General features: G+C 35.3%; 3 protein-coding genes across 3 annotated transcripts; all 3 read right to left on the minus strand.

Moving 5' to 3' along the window:
- Positions 1-4745: 4745 nt before the first annotated feature.
- On the minus strand, positions 4746-6155 carry LOC7479094 (ubiquitin domain-containing protein 7SL RNA1). The gene has a single exon (XM_002305577.4). The coding sequence runs from the start codon at positions 5843-5845 to the stop codon at positions 5048-5050; it is 798 nt and encodes a 265-aa protein (XP_002305613.2). The 5' UTR covers positions 5846-6155; the 3' UTR covers positions 4746-5047.
- A 1039-nt stretch (positions 6156-7194) lies between these two features.
- On the minus strand, positions 7195-12158 carry LOC7479095 (tyrosyl-DNA phosphodiesterase 1). The gene is made up of 15 exons (XM_006383883.3): positions 11872-12158; positions 11547-11792; positions 11309-11473; positions 11069-11129; positions 10887-10963; positions 10533-10790; positions 10356-10445; positions 10138-10272; positions 9650-9799; positions 8587-8690; positions 8333-8386; positions 8112-8202; positions 7801-7881; positions 7547-7691; positions 7195-7472 (listed from the first exon to the last, which is right to left on the minus strand). Exons 1-15 carry the CDS (start codon positions 12061-12063, stop codon positions 7378-7380), a joined length of 1944 nt encoding a protein of 647 aa, XP_006383945.3. The 5' UTR covers positions 12064-12158; the 3' UTR covers positions 7195-7377.
- Positions 12159-12640: 482 nt separating this feature from the next.
- On the minus strand, positions 12641-15561 carry LOC7479096 (chaperone protein dnaJ 50). The gene is made up of 10 exons (XM_002305579.4): positions 15360-15561; positions 15216-15278; positions 15064-15130; positions 14916-14975; positions 14548-14598; positions 14351-14431; positions 13908-14020; positions 13651-13768; positions 13347-13473; positions 12641-12957 (listed from the first exon to the last, which is right to left on the minus strand). Exons 1-10 carry the CDS (start codon positions 15482-15484, stop codon positions 12854-12856), a joined length of 909 nt encoding a protein of 302 aa, XP_002305615.3. The 5' UTR covers positions 15485-15561; the 3' UTR covers positions 12641-12853.
- Positions 15562-20917: the final 5356 nt, after the last annotated feature.

Here is a 20917-nt window from a genome sequence, read left to right on the forward strand (position 1 = left end):
ATTTCAGAATCACTAACGAGTCGATAAGATGCCAATTTTGTGTTATCTTGCAGAAACAGCCCATTAAAAAGCAACTCTTGGTTCTCTACAGAATAAGAGGTGAACATATCATGGACTGCCTCTTTCAGGTCCTTAACAGTTGCATCATCAGGAAGTTCCATAGGGATCATTGTAGTGCCATCAACAACAACCTTGACCTTCAATGTCTGCCAAAAACCACATTTTGTATCATAGTTAGTTCAAGAACTTATCATGGCATAAAACTATAAAATTAGCAAGTGAAATACAGCATAGTTCAAGAAAATCATGTTAGATGAAAAACCATACCATGTTTTTTCTTTCAAGTTCAGAATTTCAGATGTGTGCTGCTAAATTCTGATCAGCTAGCACTGCTAGAGAGAATGATAGAGGTCGGCTATGAGCTTTTGATGGGTATGATTAAGCCAATAACTCTTAATTAAAGCATATTTCCAATATGATTTGGATGCCTTTCTGGTTTGCTAGATGGCATGTGGACCGACTGTCAGAAGATCATTGTATTAACATGTCAAGGCATGTGTGTGTTTATTTACTTTCAATTGTACAACATGGTTTATGTGCCTCTCTGCATTTTATTTTATTTTATTAGTTAAATCATTCTATTTTATGGAAATGGCCTTCCATATTTCTCATTGCCTATTTACCGATTGCAACATTGTAATATCCTCAGCATGCCCAAAGAAAATATTCGTTAATCGTAAAACAGCCAGGCTAAGGATTTTAATTGATTCTGAAAACAGCACCATCTGAAAACAGATCTTAAAAACAATAAAAAGATCAAGGACCAAAATTGACATTTAAAAAATACCATTTTCACACTTTCAATGTTCAAATGGCATGGAAATATTCAATTTTGTCCCTAAAGTTTCACTTTGTTCATATCCAATCTTCTTTGGGCTTTTACGCTTCTGTTCATAATTCAATTTTTTTGTCATTCATTTTCTCTAGATGTGTAAAGAAGAGAGAAAGTTCTTGTATAACAAATATCAAGCCGTCTTTGAATACAGGAGAACTTAATATATATGGTTTCTTTTAATGATGTTCAACAGTTCAAAAATCTTTTTAATTTGATTTGATTTAATTTTTAAAAAATAAAATATATTTTTATAGTTAGTTATGAGGTTGGAGAGGTATATACGATGGTTTTCTTTCATATTATTTTAGTCAAGAAAATTTGAGATATAGGTTTAATTTTTAGAGTAAAAAAAAACTTGAACCCTAATCTTCTAGGGTTTGAAGCTAGCTTTGATGGTCATAAAAGATTTTAGATGGACTCCATGTCATTTATCATGGTAGAGGATGGGTGGTCAGCATTATTTTGAAAAAATATGTATATATTGGAGCTTGTTTTGAGATAAATATATGGCATATTGCAATAGAAATAATAATAATAAAACAATTCTGAAAAAAAAAACCCATATATAAATTTTGGCTTTGTTTTTTTTATTTATAATAATCAAGGAATTTTATTGAAGAAAATGATTGAGCCATAGAACACCAAGCTAGCACGAGAGATAAATACAAGACTACAAGACTATTTACAAATGAAAAAAAAAAAAAAAAAGCAATCAAGGTAGCAACAAACTAGGTAGACCTCTATTTGTTAAACCATTAAAGAATGATTTCCGAACCTCTAAACAAATTCAAATCCATGTATCTGAAGATTCCAGTAACATTCAACCAAAAAGCCAGGCAATGAAGAACTAACTCAAATACTGCATCCCAATGAACAGCCTCTTTCTGGAAAATCAATTTGTTCCTAGCCTCTTTCTTTATAATTTTGGCTTTGTAAAACTAATTCTTACAAATTATAAATATGCTATTTTATTTTTCCCAAATTCGATCTTATTTATTCTAAATTCATCCAATACCAAACAAGGAGAATGGAGGGAAATCGTTACAAACTAAAATCTATTTTATTTTTCCCTGAATTCATCCCCTTCCTTTATTCACCAGTACTCCTATTTAGCCCATTGGCTATATTTGAAACATCAAAAGCTGCATGCTACTGATCCTAAACTATATAAATATCAGTGCTGCTAGAAATTTCATTAGCCCACAAAAAAGTACGATCTTGCAGGTAATATTCAGGCCTCATTTGGAGATTCATATTGGTAATGTCCAAACCATGGTACATATGGAGCTTCAGCTTCAAGTCCTGAACAGTATTACTCCGGTGGGCTCTCACTTCGTACCTGTGGTATTGCCCGTCTGGGTTTTTTCCGATGATTCCAACAGTGAAAAATATTTGGAGGATAATTTCAGAATCATCAACGACTTCATAAGTTTCTAATTTTATGTAATTTAGCAACAACAGCCCGTTAAAAAGCAACTCTTGGTTCTCCACAGCATAGAAATTAAACATACGATGGACTGCCTCTTTTAGGTCCTGGACAGTTGCATCATTTGGAAGTTCTATGGGGAACCTTGTACCATCAATAACAACCTTGACCTTCAATGTCTGCAAGAAACACATTTATATCATAGTTAACTCAAGAATTTATCACGGCATAAAGCTATGATATTAGCAAGTGAAAATACTACATACGTCAAGAAAATCAAGTTCGATGAAAGATCATACCATTATTTTTTCTCTCAAGTTCAGATGTATGTAGCTTAATTCTGACCTAGTACTGCCAGAGAGAATGATTTAGGTCGGCTATGAGCTTTTGATGGGTATGATTATGCCAATAACTCTTAATTAAAGCATATTTCCAATATGATTTGGATGCTTTTTTGGTTTGGTAGAGAACTTGTGAACTGACTGTCAGAAGATCATTCTATTAACATGTCAAGGAATGTGTGTTATTTGCTTCTCCAAGAGAGAAAAAAAGGGAAGAAAAAAAAAACAAGACTTTCAATTGTACGACATTGTTCAAGTGTGTACTTATTACTTGTTAGTAAGGAATAACATATATTCATAATAGAACAACATATATTCGACATACTTTTCAAGCTCTAAAAAAAATAGCAACTGTGATTAAAATTGACTTTTTTAATGTCAATAAAGAAACCACCAACGATTTGTTTTGCCTATATGAATCAAAACAATTTTTCACTCAACAATCTTTCAATATCACTATTGATGGAGACCATTTGTGTAATGGTGGATTTTTCTCACCTTAAACTCTCATATTTATTATCTGAGTTTAAAAAATTATACCCTTCAAAAAATGTTCTTTCAGTTTTAATTTTCATTAATGAGAGAATTATTAACTCTCCTCGTAAGAATAAGGATACTAGAGAGATTTTCTCTCCCTAATAAGATAAAATCTATCCTTATTATGTCAAATTACTTGACAATTGGACTTTCCCTTTTCTCTTCTTTTCCATCTAATTTGAGTTAGGCCTAACCATGAACACTCAAATATAAAATATGGTCTTCTGATGTTGAACAATCACTAATGTTTCTTCTGTGGTTTTTTTATTTTCAAAAGACCCCCATTCTGCAGAATCCTTTGGGTTTCTTTTCTGCCTATTCCAGGCTTTATCTTGTATTCTTACGCTTATATATATATATATATATCACGGTATACTCAGTGCTGAGAAACGGATTCGATCAGTACAATACCACGCCTTTAGAGTTCTTTTCGTTCTTGTACCTAAGTACATTGAACACCAAGCCAATCTCGAAAAATAAAAAGAAAGTGAACTTTGAGAAAGATTGCATCCTCGCATAAAAGAAAGGACTAGGTTAGTAAAGATTAAGGTTTTCACCTGAACGGATCAAATAGAACCCTCTTGCTGCTGTAGGTGCGCATCTACTATATTTCTTGGTTTGATTTATTTTTTTCACGCATCTATTAATAAAGGAAGAATCCACACTTTTATCATTTGAAAATGCCCACAGGGTGTCTTGTACCATCAATAACAATCTTGATTCAGTTTATCATCTGGGATTTCCACAGGGTGTCTTGTACCATCAATAACAATCTTGACCTTAATTGTCTGCAAAATACCATATATTTCAAAGAAATAATAGTCAAATTCATTTATAGAGAGAGATTATTGGATTGGATTGGATTAATTAGTTTATATAATGAGATTATTGGATTGGATTGGATTGGATCAATCAGTTTATTTAATTAGTACAAGCATAATGAAATAATTAGGAAGACTGCGCATGCTTCCTTCTTTTCTGTCTTTCATGCCTTGAAAAAATACGAGAATAGCATTGCCACACACAAAAATGAAAATTCCTAAAAGGTAAGATGTACGGTTTCTAGTGGCCACAATCAATAATGATAAAAAGAATAATTAATTACACAATTATACTCCTCTTTCACATAAATATAGGATTCAACGTAAAAAAATTATTTACGAGTTTCATGATAAACTGAATAATTCCTTTTATAGAGGTACAATTTATTTTTTTATGGAGTAAATTATAAATTTAAATTTACACCAATTAATAATATCGAAGGTATGTGCCCATAATTCCAACCAAATATTCAACATTTTACAAATTAATTATGGGTTATAAAAGCATGTATTAAATCCCAAAGCATGCACGTAAGGAAGATGCTTTCTTGATTTTGCTAATCTTTTGAGACATTAACAGGGATGACAAAAGAGAAACAAATTAATTACCATTGACTTGAAATATTGATCAAATTCTCCAAAAAATTGGAAAAATGAATGAAAGAAAGAAATTGCTCAAATTAAAGAAAGCATCCTATGAATATGGTAGAAAGTATCCATAAATATATACCAAAAACACTGAAGAATTTTTAACATAATCTTGAACAAATTAACTATCGAGTAGTGTGAAAGTAATTTCTCATCACAAAGGTTTACGTCTTAAAAATCGAAGCACAAAAGCAATATATGCTATCTAAGTATTGAAAAGGAAATTTACTAACACTGCATGATCATAACTTGTTCAAAGAGTAGAATGTTGATGCTGAGCCTAAAGTCAGTGCTTGAGCCTTGATTTATACAGTTAACAACCCTAGAAAAATTGAAGCACATGTCATGGAAAATTACCCTAAGGAAAATTCATGAAATACTAAGATCCACTGGTTACTCTTCCATTGAAGACATCAATTGTATCACCCTGGTTAACACGGTGCCACCGAAACGATCGATCATCGTCCATAACATCCTGTTTATGTATGAAAAAGTACCCTTCTTGTGGAAGATGGAATTGATTTTTCTGTTGCAAATCTTGCAGCTCTTTTCTAAGCTCTCCAACATTATCCGATGGATTCACTTCGACAGGAATCTTCTTAGTGCCACACTTGGTCACAACAATCACCCTCAGTTTCTTGAAACCTGTAGAGCCCCCTTTTGATCCTGAGCCAGATGGTGATGGCTTTACGTTGACGCTAATCTCACTATTATACTTCAACTCACATTCATGTAAAGACTGATGATCTTGCAACTCCGCACCATTCGATTGTAGCACTAATCTTTTAACTGGAACTGGCTCTATCTCACGAATCTTTTCTTTTAGATGTAGCACAGTATCGCTCATATCCATTTCAAGAGGGACAAGCGTTTGGTTTGATGGAATCTTGATACGCAGCTGAACTTTCTTGGAGTGTGAGGTTTGTTCAACCTTGTCTTGAGGTATTTGATCGGTTTCAGGTGTTATAAGGAGTTGAATGCGAGAGTTTTGGAGGATTTCACAATATTCTACATCTTTATCATCTTGAAGAACTTGGCCATGAAAAACTAGGGTTTGCTTGTTTATAGGTATACCATGGTACTTGTGTACCTTCTCTTTGATCTCCGAGACTGTATCAAAGAAACCCACTTCAATGGAGAATGGCCCGCCTCTTTGGGGCTCAAAAATGACATCCATTGACAGTGATGGCTGTGGATAAGGTATGGATGGCAATGGAGATTTTGTGGGGGTTGGGATGTGAGGACGGTTTTTATGTGTTGTTGTAACAGTATGCGATTTTGCCTAACTGTGTGGCGATCGCGAGATGGAGGGCGAGATGTGAGTATGGATATATGTAACTAATATATATAGGTATATTAGTGTTGATTTTTGAAGGCTTTGAGAGGAGATAGGAAAAGTGTTTCCCTTTTGCCATCAATCCTGCTGGCAGCATATCTTGTCTTATTTTCAATTCTATGGATTTGGGTAGGGTTGGATATTATCTTCTTTTTTTGCCTTCCTCGCATCACTCTTTTATAATCTTATCATAATATTTCCTCTAAAAAAAAATTAAATCTATAATGGGAAACAGATAAATTCTAGCTCATCCGAAGAAAATCTCTTTTTTACAAGAGAAAAATAGCAAAAATAGAATGTAAAAAGCTGTTTGCCTTGAGCTATCACATTGCAGGATCATGTGAGATTTGTTCTTAAATCTTAATTGAATCTCATGAATCTAATGGCTCATAGTTTTCTTGTAATCTATTGTCGTTTTTTCCGATGAATTATGTATCCTTAATTTAAAGATAAAATACTAAAAATAGATTTTAAAAAAATTAACCTAGGATCACAGAAGATTTATTCGAATCTAATGGCTCATAGTTTCCTTGTGATCTGATGTTTTCCCACAAATACCAGCCATTTAAAGAAAAAGAGCAAAAATAGATTATAAAAAAACAAAAGAAATTAACATTGCAGAATCACCTGAGATTTATTCGAATCTAATGGCTCGTAGGTTTCTTGTAATCTATTATGATCAGTTTCTTTTTTTCCTATGAATATCATCAATTTTACACCATTCAAACCTTCAGGACTTGGAGAAAACCTGAAGCAAACCGAGTAAGTTGGCCATAACCTGTGATGCAAACTGTTTTTGGAAGTTTTTTTCTTGAAAAAATAAGAAATTTATATTTTTTAATGATTTTTATATGTTAATTTCAAAAAAAAAAAAAACTTGCAAAAAACATCAGCATTACCGAGCTCACACACTTAGCAGTGAGCAGAAACATAATTGGCTAATTATTTGGTTAGTTTAATTATTGATTTTATTTAGCAAGGGATACGGCTATAACTCACATTTGATAGTCCATAACATTGATAGCATTAAGTAATTAAATCGCTATCAATGAGCATTTGCTAATTTATATCATAAGCATTTTTCTTTCCCTTTTTGCTTCTTTTGAAGTGTTTTACAGAAACATTTTCACATAGCAAACTGTTTCAAGTGTTAAGAATTTTTAATACGATTAAGAAAACAGATTAGGGGCTGCTTAATCATGCATGTTGAGATTAAGAGCTATGCATCAAACATCAAAAATCCAGATATACATTAAAAATGAAAAAAGAAAATGAACCTCTTCCCCTTGGCTTTAACAATATTTACAGAGAGGTAAAGCCCTTTATGGTTAAACTCAGGGGAAATGGTAAACAAACAGATGAAGTATGTTATACTAGTCCTGAGAAGTATAAAGCTGTACGGTCCTTGGCCAAACCTGGCCGTAAACATCCTTCTTGCTATAGCGCCGGTCCCAAGACCAGGGAACATCTGCCATGACGATAACAGAAGTCAGATGCATGCAACAAAAAACAGGCAGAAATGAATGGGAAAGAGATAATGACCTTCTGAGCTGTATGGTATAGGAGGGAGTTCATAAGGCACTGGCAATGGAATCACTTTGGATGCCGAATCGCTTGTTCCTTGCCATTTCAGAGTCACTAGTGTTGTTCTCAACTCTTCAGAATCAACTAATGATCCACAATTATCCTGAAACTCAGAGGGCAGTAACTTGTCAATAAATCTCATATAACGGGGGTAGACTTGTCATTAAATCACACTAAAAATTAGTATCAAAAGGCCCAGATATAGCAATTACCATGGATGGACCTCCATTACTTGTGCAAGAAAATCCAGAACCATATCTTCTTATGGAAGATGGTAGAAAGAGCACTCCCAGCTGGAAGGAATCACACAAGATGAATTAAGGCATCGATGTTTCTAGGGGATCAGAAGGCAGGAAACACATGAAATTGTGAACGTATGAAAATTAACCCAAAAAATATGAAGGAAAAAATCATAATTTGTTAGCGTTTGCTTATTGTCACATTATTGTCACAGAAACATGATTTGATGTTCAACACTAACTTTAACCTTTTTTGGGGGTGGCATAGTTCCTCATGCACATACCTCGTATGAACGGATCATCAACTGAGAATTATTCTTCTGCAAAGCCCCCCAGGCTGCTTTGCTAAGATTTGATGAAGTAAGCAAAAACCAACTGTTTGGAAAACGTTTAAATTCAGGTTCAATAGTAAAAACTTGATTGACTTCTTGCAGTCATTTAGCTCTTCTTCAGGCCACGCAAAACTCTTAAGAAACCATTATAAGTGAAAGAAAGCAACCCTTACGCAAGTTTCTGGCCGTTATAGCGGGTGAAAGTCTTTATATGAGGCATCGCCCGACTGAAACAATGGAATACACAAAGTTAAGTGTCTTTCCCCCAGTTTGAAGAAGCAACCACAGCAAAAGAGGCAATGCATGTGCTCACAACTTAAGTGGCCATGAATGAAAAAACCAAGATTTGGTAATGGAATTTAAATGATACAAATGCAGTTAGCATTTTGTAATCCAAACTGTCACTGGGAATGAGATGGACATATACCAGCGGCCAGAATGGGAAGCCTTCCATTTAGCCCAATACTTCTTCAAAAATCCTTTCTCAACATTCTTTAGTGGGCCTGGTATAGCATTTCCAGCTGCATAACCCTGAAGAAAAAAGTAAAACAATCATAAGAGAATAGCCTTGGACTTTTACTAGTGCAAAGCATAGCAATAACACTAGTGGAAAAATATGAACATAAAATAGGCTCCTAGAGCATACAACATGAGAATTGAACTATTCAACTTCATTTTCGAACATTAACAATAGATAACATTAAACAAGACAACAACTTTCCAATAGCTCATAGAGCAGCACAACAAGACCCACATTTACACATTAAAATACCACGAGTTACAAGAAATCCCATAGAATTAGTGTTAGACTTGTGTAATATGATTGGTCAAACCAAGTCAACTTGACTTTTTCTTTACAGCATTGAACTTCTCCACTGGATCAATCATAATTGGTTGTTTATGAGCATAATTTCTTTAACATCTTGTTCGCAAAACTACACAACCACGCAATCTTTTACTTTCTAGCAGTGGGAACTTCAAATCAATCAAAAGATAATAATAAATAAAAATACTTGGCATCCAGGGCAAGAGAATTTTGAATTGACCATTCATATCCAAAGGCAAATTCATTTGAAATAAAGATGTGGGTTAACAGTGATGGTTGTTTCCATCTGGCTTTATTAATGATAATGTCAAAATTACAAACAAGATCAATGCACATAGCCTCATTTGACCCACATCTCAATAATATTCAGAAGACAGCTGAAAGCAATCCCTAGCCCCCCTTCCTCCAACTAAACCCCAAAGTGGGGAACATAAGTTGGTTCCTGGCTACCATGTGTCAAGTTTACTGGCTGGCTGTTTTAATGCTTTCAACATCTTATAACTCCATAAAAGACAAGCAATCTAAAATGATACCCAGGTCAACCTATTATTCAAGAAAAGCCAAAGTTCAAAACCTTAAAATGTTTAAAGATAACCAAGGATTTCTGGAAAACAATGCAAGGTGCAGTGGAAAAAGCTCAAAGAAAAGACCTACACGTTAGTACCTCTAAGGAGCATCTGACATCCTCTACAGTAGGCCATATTATTTGAGGCACTCCAAGACCAAGAGGTGTTTTATCTTCAGCGTATCCAGATGACATTGAAATGGCCAGTTCAGTCATCCACTTTTCATCCAAAGAACCAAGGGAAGAGAACTGCAACAAGGAAAGAATACGAAACAATTCAATAAAATTTCTCAAAGCGGAAGAAAGTGCATGGTAGCACTAGTAATTTCCAAGATTTCACCCACAGCCCATTGAAGAGTTCAAATAACTCTCTCAAATAACTCTCTCATCTGTAACACAGGAAGATCAGCAGACTGCATCGCATGAATCAACTAGTCAGGTTTTAACTTTTTTTACAAAAGAAAAGAACTAAAAAAAAACTACTGATTAAGATGACATGTTATTTCACTTCAGCACCTGTTCACATCAAACCTCAATTCTCACATGATCAGTACTCATTATACTAGTAAAAGAGGAATCCACCATACCTGATAAACAAGAGGAGACCTTTTAAACTCATTGTCGAAGGTGCATTCTTGAAGAACACTTTGTAGCTTCATATGTCCCCACTTCCTTAGATTGGCACCAGTATGATATCCAGGAACAGATGCAATTAACCTGACCTGAAAATTGTGTAACTAGGTTCATAAAGATATAACATTCCCAGACAAAAATTCCAGTAAGAATAATAAGACGAATAACATACCGCTGCATGGCTATAATCAAATTTCTTGAAAAAGGATGCATTGATACTAATTCTCCCAAGGTTTGGTAACTTTACAGTAAATTCAGGCCACTGTAGACATTAAAAAAAAAAGGATTGTACAGAAAGAAATACATAGGGGAAATATCCCTAATCATCTCCGCTCCAATATAATTATACCTTCAACATGCTAAGATAATCAACCAAGTCATTTTCAAATCCACATCCTTTTCCAGGCTTCTTCTCCTCCTTCCAAGGGAAATCTTGCATCCACAAACCTTGGCTTTTGTTATTCCAGTCAACATATATTAAATTTGCTGTATGTACAATAACTCGCACTCCTCGAGGATAGACAAGAAACATAGCCTTTGAATGGTGTGTCCCAAATGAAATGGGTAGCCGGGGTTTGTGCAGAATCCAATTTGCAGGCTTCCTTCTCTATAACATACTACCGAAATCAAAATCCCATCACCCAAAAATAAATCTTCAAATGCTTAAATTGAAGACTCCTATAAAAACCATCTACAATCAAACCTTCATATGCTCCAATGTACCATCACCCTCCCCATGAATAACCATGACATTAGGAACTTTTGCAATTGTCGGACATGCTGCATCAGAAAACGGAAAAAACAACGAAATAAACCAGATTAAACTACCTAAAACCAACACTATGCAGGGTGAGACAAAAAAAAAAAAAAAAAAAAAAAGCTCACCAGACAGTAACCAATCCATATCCACCATGTAATTCGAAAGTATAGCAACAAGTATATCTCCCTACACAAAGAAACCAAAAACCAATCACTCAATCAAAATCTTCCATCATCAATATACCAATAAACACTACAATATAACTCTTCCACATTCGCACAAAGTCTCATGCTCAAATTTAACATCCTTATCCAATTCAGTCACAACAACAACCTTACTTAGAAACAACAAGAAAACACCATTACCTTAATCACATCATTTATCGAAACACAAGACGTATTAGCCCAAGCTGGCAACTCTTTCACTCTCAAAAGCCGAAATGTCAACGCCAATTCATCCTCCGAAACACCAAAATCCCTAATCGCCTCCTCCTCGCAATTCCTCGGCGGTCCACCACTTTCCATCTCAACCTATAAATTCCAATCAAATAAACAAATACACTAGAAAAAATTAAATTACACAAACAATAAATAAATCAAATACCTTTGAGCTACTACTAATCCCTTCTCGAATCTTCTTCCGCTTGCTCTCACCTATACCATTTTCTCTTCCCTCGAAACAACCTCGCTTCTGTAAATTACTATTAGGAGTAATTAACACGTACTTATAAAAATAATTACCAGGGATTAACTCAATAATATCATCGTTAATTATCTCCGCTTTCTCTCCGGCTCTCAGTTTCCTCCTCCGTTTCCCCGATTTAACCACGGCCACCGGATTAGTCCCCTCCTACAAACAAACTAATCGTTAATTTTTTTCGAGACAATTAAATAGTAAAAAAAAGAGAGAGAGAGAAATAATAACTGACCACGGTTATAGTGGATGAGGTTAGGGATAGGGTTAGGGAGAGGTGGTTACGGCTGAGTCTTTTATCGGAGGCCGAAATGTCGTTCCTGCCGATGGTGTTTTGGCCGTTGGAGAGAGGGAGTTTAGGGATTGAAGCGTTTTCTTCGAGACTTGGACTCAGTGGAACTAAGTAGGCGATAGGTGAGTGAGTCATTGTTTCCGGACTCGGTGTTTCGGTCTCAGGCACCGAGAGAGGGTTTTGGGGAAGAAGACGGTGTGTATATTGAGGTGTCTTGTTGGTATGAAAAAGAAAGGGCAAACTTCAAATTTAACCCCTAACTATATAGATAGTTTCAATTTCACCCTTAAATAAATTTTGTATCATTTTTATTCATCCAATATTTCGTAACTAAGTCTTTTTATTAGCAATGAATTCCATCTAAATTATAATTTATTTGCAAGAAACATTGTCTTTTTATAGAAAAAAAATTATAGTTAGCTAGCACAATTTTGAATTATTTATTTTTTTATGTTTTTGTAATCTAAATTATTTAGAAAATGGATAAAGAACTTGTTTTGGAGCCAAATTGATACTATCCCAATATTCGGGGATATATTTGAAATTTGCCTAAACAGAAAAAACAAAACGGTGTCGTTTGAAGAAAGATTCAATTTTGAAACCAATCCTAGCCTAACCATTTCTGGAATAAGAAAAATGTCAGAGCTGACAAAATTAAAATTTATATTTCATTGGAAAAAAAATTAAGTGATCCGAGAAAGAATTCATACAATGTCATAAAACCCTCTAAGAGGGTACTCAAAGCTTCATATATTGGATGTTTATCAATGCATAAGTTTGTTTAAATTGCAAAATTCACGTTGCTTTCATATGATAGAATAATTAAATAGATCAACTATTTCCGTACAACATTTAAGCAGGAACTCATATATTTGTTATCTATCACCAAAAAATTGTGTTGTCAGCATTTAAGCAGGAAAATCTGCTATCTTCTACGCTTGGATTCTTTACGAAGATCTGCAAAATAGGTCTCCAAGTTAGACTTCTCCCATAAACGTCTCTGAACAAGATCTTCCTTTGTTGATTCGTCTGAAAAACATGAAAGTTAAAAGCAGCAACTCAGTGAACCAATTACTTATAAGCTCCGGACATGTTAAATCAGAGCGAGAACAGAGTCTGGAAGCCACTGCTGATTGCATCCATCACATGATTCCTATACAGCTAAAAGACATGTTTGACGATGCCAAAGTTTGAAATATTTGGCCAACTGTGTAACATGGTCATGAAATCTTACGAATACTGAGCAACCTTTAACTGATTAAAAGACAAGCTTGTAAGGCTATCCATAATTAAGCTATCCTTTAATCTGTAAATCAAACCCTACTTAATGCCTTGGCAAAGTTTCCTTTATATTGATTAACACAAACACAACGGATGAACATTTAAGTTGGTAGTTGGAAATATCTGTAAGTGATTACCAATGCTGCCCCATGCATCAAGAGGCACTCTCAGGGATCTTTGTGTTAGGTAGACGGCATCTTCCCAAGAATACGGTGCTTGTTTCACCTTGTATCTCCAGAACCAACAACCATTCCACAGTAATAGCTGGATGAAAAAGAAAATCAATCAGGAATGTTCATAGTCATAACTTAAGATTCAATTCTAAATGAGCATTATGTGGAGACAACAATAAGAACAAAGAAACAGATCAGTAACAATATTCTAATATACCAAGGTCTCGCCTGAGCTGGAAAAGAGATTTAACAAGATGGGTATTCTAACCTTGCCAATAGTGTAAGGCAGAACTATAAATCGGACACCAAGAAGTTCCCAGATGGAAGGTTTATGAGCGCCCTTTATGTCCAGTTCAAGTTCTTTGCTGAGATCTTCCTCCACTTTCCTGCCACAAAAATATATCTTATGATCACAAAGAGAGTCTGGCAAGATTAATGCACACACTTATCAGACATAAAGGTTAATGAACAGATTCACAACCATCAGTCAGATGTATCTCATAAAAGATCAAAATAATTTCATACTTGTCCATCTGCTTGTTGCTCTTCTTCTTATTTGTAACTCCTCCACTGCGTTCAAGTTCCAAAGCCCTTAGTCTATTTTTATAAGCAGGAGTTTTCTTGACCATTGCTACAGCCTGCAATGACAAGATGAATTAAAAAAAAAAATCTGCAATCTGCATATGAGAAGCTTTTTTTCCGACAAAATATTTATACATAAAATCACACTGCAAATCCTTCAGCCTATAATTTCCTTGCCCTGCTTTACTGCCATTCAATACATATTCATCACAAAAAAGAACACTGCACATGACAGAACTTTCAAAGCAAAAGAAACAGCCACCATGACATGTGTATTGCAATAAATCAAAACTAAAGTTTCTGCAAATAGAACCCATGCTAGGTCAGCTACATCCAAAAGGCACAACAATATCAAGTTTAGCCGCAGTTAAGTTTCGGGACAATACCTGATTATACCTTGTCATCTCATTCATATACTGAAACCCTGAGAGAATCAGAAGAAGACCAACCAGAACAAAACGTGGATCCTACAAAACATACATATCAAAGTTAAAACACAAATTTAACCCAACTGCTACATCTATCAGCTACTACCAGCAGCAAGAACACTAAAATTCCAATAAATCAACATAGGCTTTCTCACCGTTTTGTGACCATAATATGCATGATAATAACGAGCCGTATTGTAAAACACCTATAAGAAAGAAAAGCAAACACCTTTAATAATTTTATTAATCTCAGTTTCAATAAATGTGAGAACTCATCTATAATAAGCACATGAACGGTCCATATAAATACAAATGCTTAGTATATTCACCAACTAATAATTCAAATCATTCACCAAAATCTTCACTCCCCCGAACTTTTTTGCAATTCCTTTGAATTAAATAAAATTATATAAAACTAAATTAAAAGTTTAAAAAAAATCCCAATCCCTTCCTATTCAATAAAATTATATAAAACTGAATTAAATGAAAAAAAGAAGAAGAAGAAGAAGAAGAAGGAATGCACCTCCTCTGGATGAGCAATTGCATAATCATATTGCTCTCTTGTAGCTTCATCTTTTAAAATCTGCATTTCCCAAAAACAAATAAAAAATTAAGCAAAAAAAAATTATGAGCAAAAATAAACAAAATTGAGCAAAAATACTTTTCTTTACCTCATAAGCATTAGCAATTTTCACAAACAGCTTTTTGGACTCCGGATCTGGGTTTTTATCCGGGTGACTAACCATAACCCATTCAAAAAATATATATCAAAAATTAAAATTAAATAAAATTAACAAATAAAAATATGAAAAATAAAACTTACTGTTTCAACGAGAGTTTATAATAAGCTTTTTTTATCTCTGAAGCATTAGCATTTTGCGTAACGCTGTAAGAAATAAAAGCAAAATCAGTAAATTGACAAAATCAAAAAAAAAAGAAGCAAATATAGTAAAATAAGAAAGCTGACCCTAGTAGATCGTAGCAATCATCTTCGTCACAATAGATAGCTGATGATGATGGAGAGATTATGAGGATAGAGAACATCAGAGTTAGTGCTGCTGCGCAACACCGAATCGTTGCCGGTGGCGCCATGGTAACGGAGTAGAGTTCAATTTTGATTTGTTGCTGTTTTGGAGAATAGAAGAGGAGAAGAGAGGCTGTTGGTTTTTGTGCAATTACAAAAGTGTACAATTTTATAAAGAGGAAAGTAGAGAAGCCGAGGGGAAAATGTCATTTCACAAAGGAGAGAAAGTCAACGGTTTGAAATACTGGATATGGGCCGTTCAGTACATAGTTATGAAATCGGTAAGGGGTTTGACCCAGCCCAAGGTGAAGGAATCATGTCAAATTCACGAGTAAACGGGTTTGCTTAAATTTTTTTACCAAAACAATTGATAAAAATAAAATATTATGTGCAACTAAATCTAAATCAAGTTTTAAATTATATTTTTCTGTGTAGGGGTTTAAAACCATGTTTCAGATGTTGAGATATCAAAGTAGCTTAGATTTTTCTTTAGAAATTGATGAACCAAGATTTGTTCGATATATCTTTATATATCCTTACCAATAAATACTGAATCAAGAAAAATATATAGGTATAATTTTTTTGAATTCTTGGATGCGTCGGGTTAGCACGCGCCAACACCAAACACATTCCAATGTAGGAGCGCTATGTCTGGTGTTAATCAAACCTAGCCTTACTAGGATTGGCAGTGTGCTAAGCTCAGCCTTCAGAACAGAGGTTTACAATCTTCGTTTTCTATTACATATATATTTTCAGAGTACTTCTCTCTAGAATATTATTGTATTTTTCTTTTTAAAAAGATATTTATTTAAGTATCGAAGAGTCCTCATCTCCACAAAAAAAAAATCTTTTGCAGATAATAGTCACATGTCACCTTGTCCTACCAAGTATCAAATATAACTTATCAACCACCTTAGCTGGGGAGAATTGATGAGATTGCTAGAACTAATTGATTAACCGATTATTCAATACAAGAACTTTATTCCTAAACAACTTGGATTTTTTGAGACATCATCAGAAATTATTCTATATAATCGGAATTGTACTTCATGGATTTCATATTTATGTAATAAGAGTATAATTTTGGGTATAATTAACAATTTTTTGATGTGATAATAGATATGTTGATTTGCTTACTATAATAATTTTCAATCAATTTACCAATAATATAATTAATTCATATCTTTTATAATATAATGATTAAGTGAGATCCAAATCAATATTAAATAATAAGGAATTAAAAATAAATGTAAGATTAAATTATTTAACGAGAAATGCAATGGTTTATATAACCTGTCTATTATAGAAATATGAAATGTTTTAGTAAGAATAGTTTAAGATTCTAGGTATAATTAGTGAGAAATTATTTAATTTTTTTCCTGTAATTTTGGTTCATTTTCAGTTATATAGGATGAAAGATAGTGATACAATCATAAACGGATTTTTTATAATACTAAACTACAAACCATGATCTAAAATTCTATGAGCAATATGAAGAAAGTAAATTTCAAATGACAATAGCAAATTTGATATAATTAATATTTAAATTAAGTTCAAAGATTCCAAGATAGTGGCGAAAAGCAAATTATTACATGATTGACAAATTAAGCAGGGGTGAAAACTTGTGTCATCCACTAAGTTCACCCCTATATTTTGTCAATTTTATTATTTTATCCTTAAAATAAGCAAAAATTAAAATGACGAATACATAGATAAATAAACTCCCGTCGATCAGATCGATGCCCATCACAGAGCTCACCCATCACAAGCATAAGTTATGTTGCAAGAATTACTAACATAAAGGGTATATTGATGTGCAGGTTTCGAGAGGAATACAGGCAGGCGATGAAGCAGGCCACACACACACTCTTTATCTAAAGCTCCCAACCATTTGCAACAGTTTTCTTCTATAGATCCATGATGATTCTCTTTATGTATCATCTCTCGATGCTCGTGCTCAACATCAAGCGAGGGTGAAGGCGGAGCCGGGGAGGGTGAGGGTGGGCTGGGAGCTGGAGAAGGTGGAGATGGATGTGGAAATGGTGTGTATGGAAGCATAGCACAGGCATAGCTTGCTAAAGAAAATTGATTCATGCAATGTGGAAGTAGAAGGTGGTGAGCATAGGTGTTGGGCAGAAGTAACAATAAGAAGGTTGCCAAAAACGTTAGTGTCGTTGTCTTGATTAATCTTTCCATCTTGGGCATTTGAGCTTGTGCTCTATGTCGCACGTGAGCGACGTCGCGGCGATCGTCCACCCACAAAAAATGTAATATGTAATGGGGGATGGGGGGATATATATATCTGGTTAATGTGGGGGAGACAAGGAATTCGTTGTCTCTTAGCAATGAAAAATGGTGTGGGAGTCGCCACCTAGTATTTTGGTCACTAGGAACCCTAACTGGTCTCAGAGATCAGGTACGGGGACTGGTTGCGTAAAGGGAAGGTATTAGCACCCCAAATACACCCTACCTAAGGTAAGCTGCATCGTTTTATTGTCTGATAAAAAATAAGGTGTTTTCGTGTGTTTCCTAGTTGTTGGTCCATCTACGGTTCAAGAAAAGTCCTCCTCAATAAGGAGGTCCTTATCTTATCGGGTAAAGCCTAACCGTTCTAATGTCTAAAAAATATATATATATATTTAATGTCAAGAATACGTTTTACGTATAAATTCGTAATCCAAAAGACAAAAAGATTTTTTTAGAATTTTTGAAATATTGGCCTAGTTCTCATGACTTGAATAAACTGGTTATTAAAGCCAAAATGCATGCTAATACATATATTGTTTTGAAATTTTCTTTGTTGTGTGAAAATATGATGTTACAATATTTATATACATATATATTGGAGAGACTAGGCCGTATTTTAAAACAAAACATTTTTTTAAAAAATATGTATTTTGTACGCTTTGACGCAAATCGGGTATTTTAATACTGGGTTTGTAAAAAATACAACCAAATATTAATTCACTTTGATAAAATAAATGCCTAAAAATCAACAATATTTCAAAGCTATTTTTAGAAAATTTTTGAAAGCAAAAGACATTTTTTGTTTTGAAAATCTTTGATGTTTTGATGAAAACCAGGTATTTTAATACCGGATTTTGTATCTTTACAGTGTAAAATACCAACCAATATTAATCAAAATACAGTAATAATATTACAACAAAATCACATATATTTTTTTTATAATTTTTGCAAATTTTTATAATTTTTTCATATATATATATATATAAATAATACAAAATACAATATATATATATATATATATATATATATATATATATATAATAATATTAAATCGGGCTGGGCCGGCCCAAACCACTGGGCCGGACTCAGCCCAAAACCATGATGGGCCTAGGTCGGCCCAAAAATGTACTGGGCCGATCTCGGCCCAAGGATGTGCTGGGCCGATCTCGGCCCAAGGATGTGCTGGGCCGATCTCGGCCCAAGGATGTGCTGGGCCGATCTCGGCCCAAGGATGTGCTGGGCCGATCTCGGCCCAAGGATGTGCTGGGCCGATCTCGGCCCAAGGATGTGCTGGGCCGATCTCGGCCCAAGGATGTGCTGGGCCGATCTCGGCCCAAGGATGTGCTGGGCCGATATCGGCCCAAGGATGTGCTGGGCCGATCTCGGCCCAAGGATGTGCTGGGCCGATATCGGCCCAAGGATGTGCTGGGCCGATATCGGCCCAAGGATGTACTGGGCCGATCTTGGCCCCAAAAAAAAATTTCTTCTGGGCCAGGACCCGCCTGGCCCAGCAACAAAACGGGCGAGGGGAATTAATTTCCCCCCGCCCCTGCATGCAGAACGCTATTCGTTCTGCATGCAGAGAAGGAAAAAAAGAAACGCCCGAATAGGGGAGGGAGAAGGGTTACCTGGCGCGGAGGAGGCGGTGGCTTGCTGCGTTTCTGGCGGCGCTGTGGCGGAGGCGTAGCCCACGGACGGCGGTTCCAGGCGGCGCTGCAGCTGTTCCGGACGTCCGTTTCCTTTTTTCTATGTTTCGGTCTTCTCTTTTTCTTCCCCTCCCTCTCTTCTCTCAGTCTGTGTTTCTTTCCTCTGTTATTTTTTTATGTTTTTCTCTCCTCTCGGTTTCTCTCTTCTTTCGGTTCTTCCTCTCTCTCTCCTCTGTTTTTTTGTTTTGTTCTCCTTCTTCCTCCCCTCTCTTCTCTCCTTTCTTTTTTTGTTTTTTTCCCCCCCCCTCGTTTCAGCGTTCTTGGCCTCTATTTATAGAGGCCAAGGACGCTGTTTTTTACAGCTCTCATGGGGGGCAGCCGGCTGGTCGGCCATTGGGCGCGGCTGCCGAGGTTCGGTGGGTGGTGCGCGGTGGTTGGTCGGCCATTGTGTCCGGTCGGTGGGCTCCAAGCGAGAGAGTGGCCGGCAGAAATTCAAATTAAAGCTTCCCTTTCTCCTTCTTCCCCGCTGCGTGATCGGGGGAAGAAGATGAACAGTGTCGTTCAAAACGACACCGTTCTGCTCTTTCTCTTTTTTTTTTTGTTTTTGAATGTATGAAACGGCGTCGTTTTGGAGAAAACGCGCCGTTTCATTTAAATGTGGCGCCAAAATGCGCCAAATTTCAAATCAGCCCTCAATCATCTTTTCTTTCTTCAATTGCATCCCTGCCAATTTCGGTCTCCGTCCCTCTTGTTGGCCGCGTTTTTCACTTTAGTCCTTGGTCTCTGATTTATGCAATTGAGCCCTTAATTGATCAAAAAAACTTCTAATTTCTTCAATTAGGCCCCTGAATCAATTAATTCCAGCCCCTCCATTTACGCGCCTCTTCCAATTTGGTCCCTGGTTTCGGATTTTCTCAATTAAGTCCCTAATTGGCCCTTAAACTTCAATATTTATGCAATTAGGCCCCTGATTTGACCTAATAAATTCATAAAAAATATATTTTGGCCCCAGAACTTAAATTTCTTCTAATTAAAGCCCAAATTGACTTAAAAATCAATTTTTCTTGCAATCAAATCCCCTATAAATTCATTTAAAAATCAAATTAAGTCCATAAACATCCAAATTTGGGCTTTTCTCCTCAAATTTCAAATTTTCCTTCTCAACAGGACTCTCCTCCTTCAAGAATATAATGTCAAAAATCCAATCTTTGTATTTTTAACCTTATTGATCGATTTTCCAACCATTTTCTGAGCGCTTCTGCCTCCTGTTATTTTTTCTTAACCTCCTTTGGCTATATACATATTTTTATATATATTTTGTGGGGACCCAAAAATGGGTTACAACAGATGCCCCCTCTTTATAATGCTTACGGAGCAGAGGTTTTGCGCAGTAAGTTTTATAAAGATAAACCCTAAACGGAACTCCCAAAACTGATCTGGTTGAAGCTTGATTGACCTGAAACTTGTCTTTTACAGCAATCCTCCTTAACTTCAAAAACTATGATCAAAATTTATCATCTTGAGATCCCTTCTGGCGATCTCTCTAAACCAAAATCTATAATTATTGCTTACTCAACTTGGAATCCCGTCTGGCAATTCCCTTTTAAC

The sequence above is a fragment of the Populus trichocarpa genome, chromosome 4 (genome assembly GCF_000002775.5).
Source record: "Populus trichocarpa isolate Nisqually-1 chromosome 4, P.trichocarpa_v4.1, whole genome shotgun sequence".
Lineage (NCBI taxonomy): Eukaryota > Viridiplantae > Streptophyta > Magnoliopsida > Malpighiales > Salicaceae > Populus > Populus trichocarpa.

What these genes read in the sequence shown, in the direction of transcription:
- LOC7479094 (XM_002305577.4), bottom strand. Translation starts at nt 5,845, where the DNA reads ATGGATGTCATTTTTGAGCCCCAAAGAGGCGGGCCATTCTCCATTGAA.
- LOC7479095 (XM_006383883.3), bottom strand. Translation starts at nt 12,063, where the DNA reads ATGACTCACTCACCTATCGCCTACTTAGTTCCACTGAGTCCAAGTCTC. An exon ending in TATAACGGCCAGAAACTTGC is followed by an intron (nt 8,203 to 8,332) that starts GTAAGGGTTGCT and finishes TTTTCCAAACAG; the next exon opens with TTGGTTTTTGCTTACTTCAT. An exon ending in GTAATGGAGGTCCATCCATG is followed by an intron (nt 7,692 to 7,800) that starts GTAATTGCTATA and finishes TCTGAGTTTCAG; the next exon opens with GATAATTGTGGATCATTAGT.
- LOC7479096 (XM_002305579.4), bottom strand. Translation starts at nt 15,484, where the DNA reads ATGGCGCCACCGGCAACGATTCGGTGTTGCGCAGCAGCACTAACTCTG. An exon ending in AAATTGCTAATGCTTATGAG is followed by an intron (nt 14,976 to 15,063) that starts GTAAAGAAAAGT and finishes TGGGAAATGCAG; the next exon opens with ATTTTAAAAGATGAAGCTAC. An exon ending in CAATTGCTCATCCAGAGGAG is followed by an intron (nt 14,599 to 14,915) that starts GTGCATTCCTTC and finishes TCTTTCTTATAG; the next exon opens with GTGTTTTACAATACGGCTCG.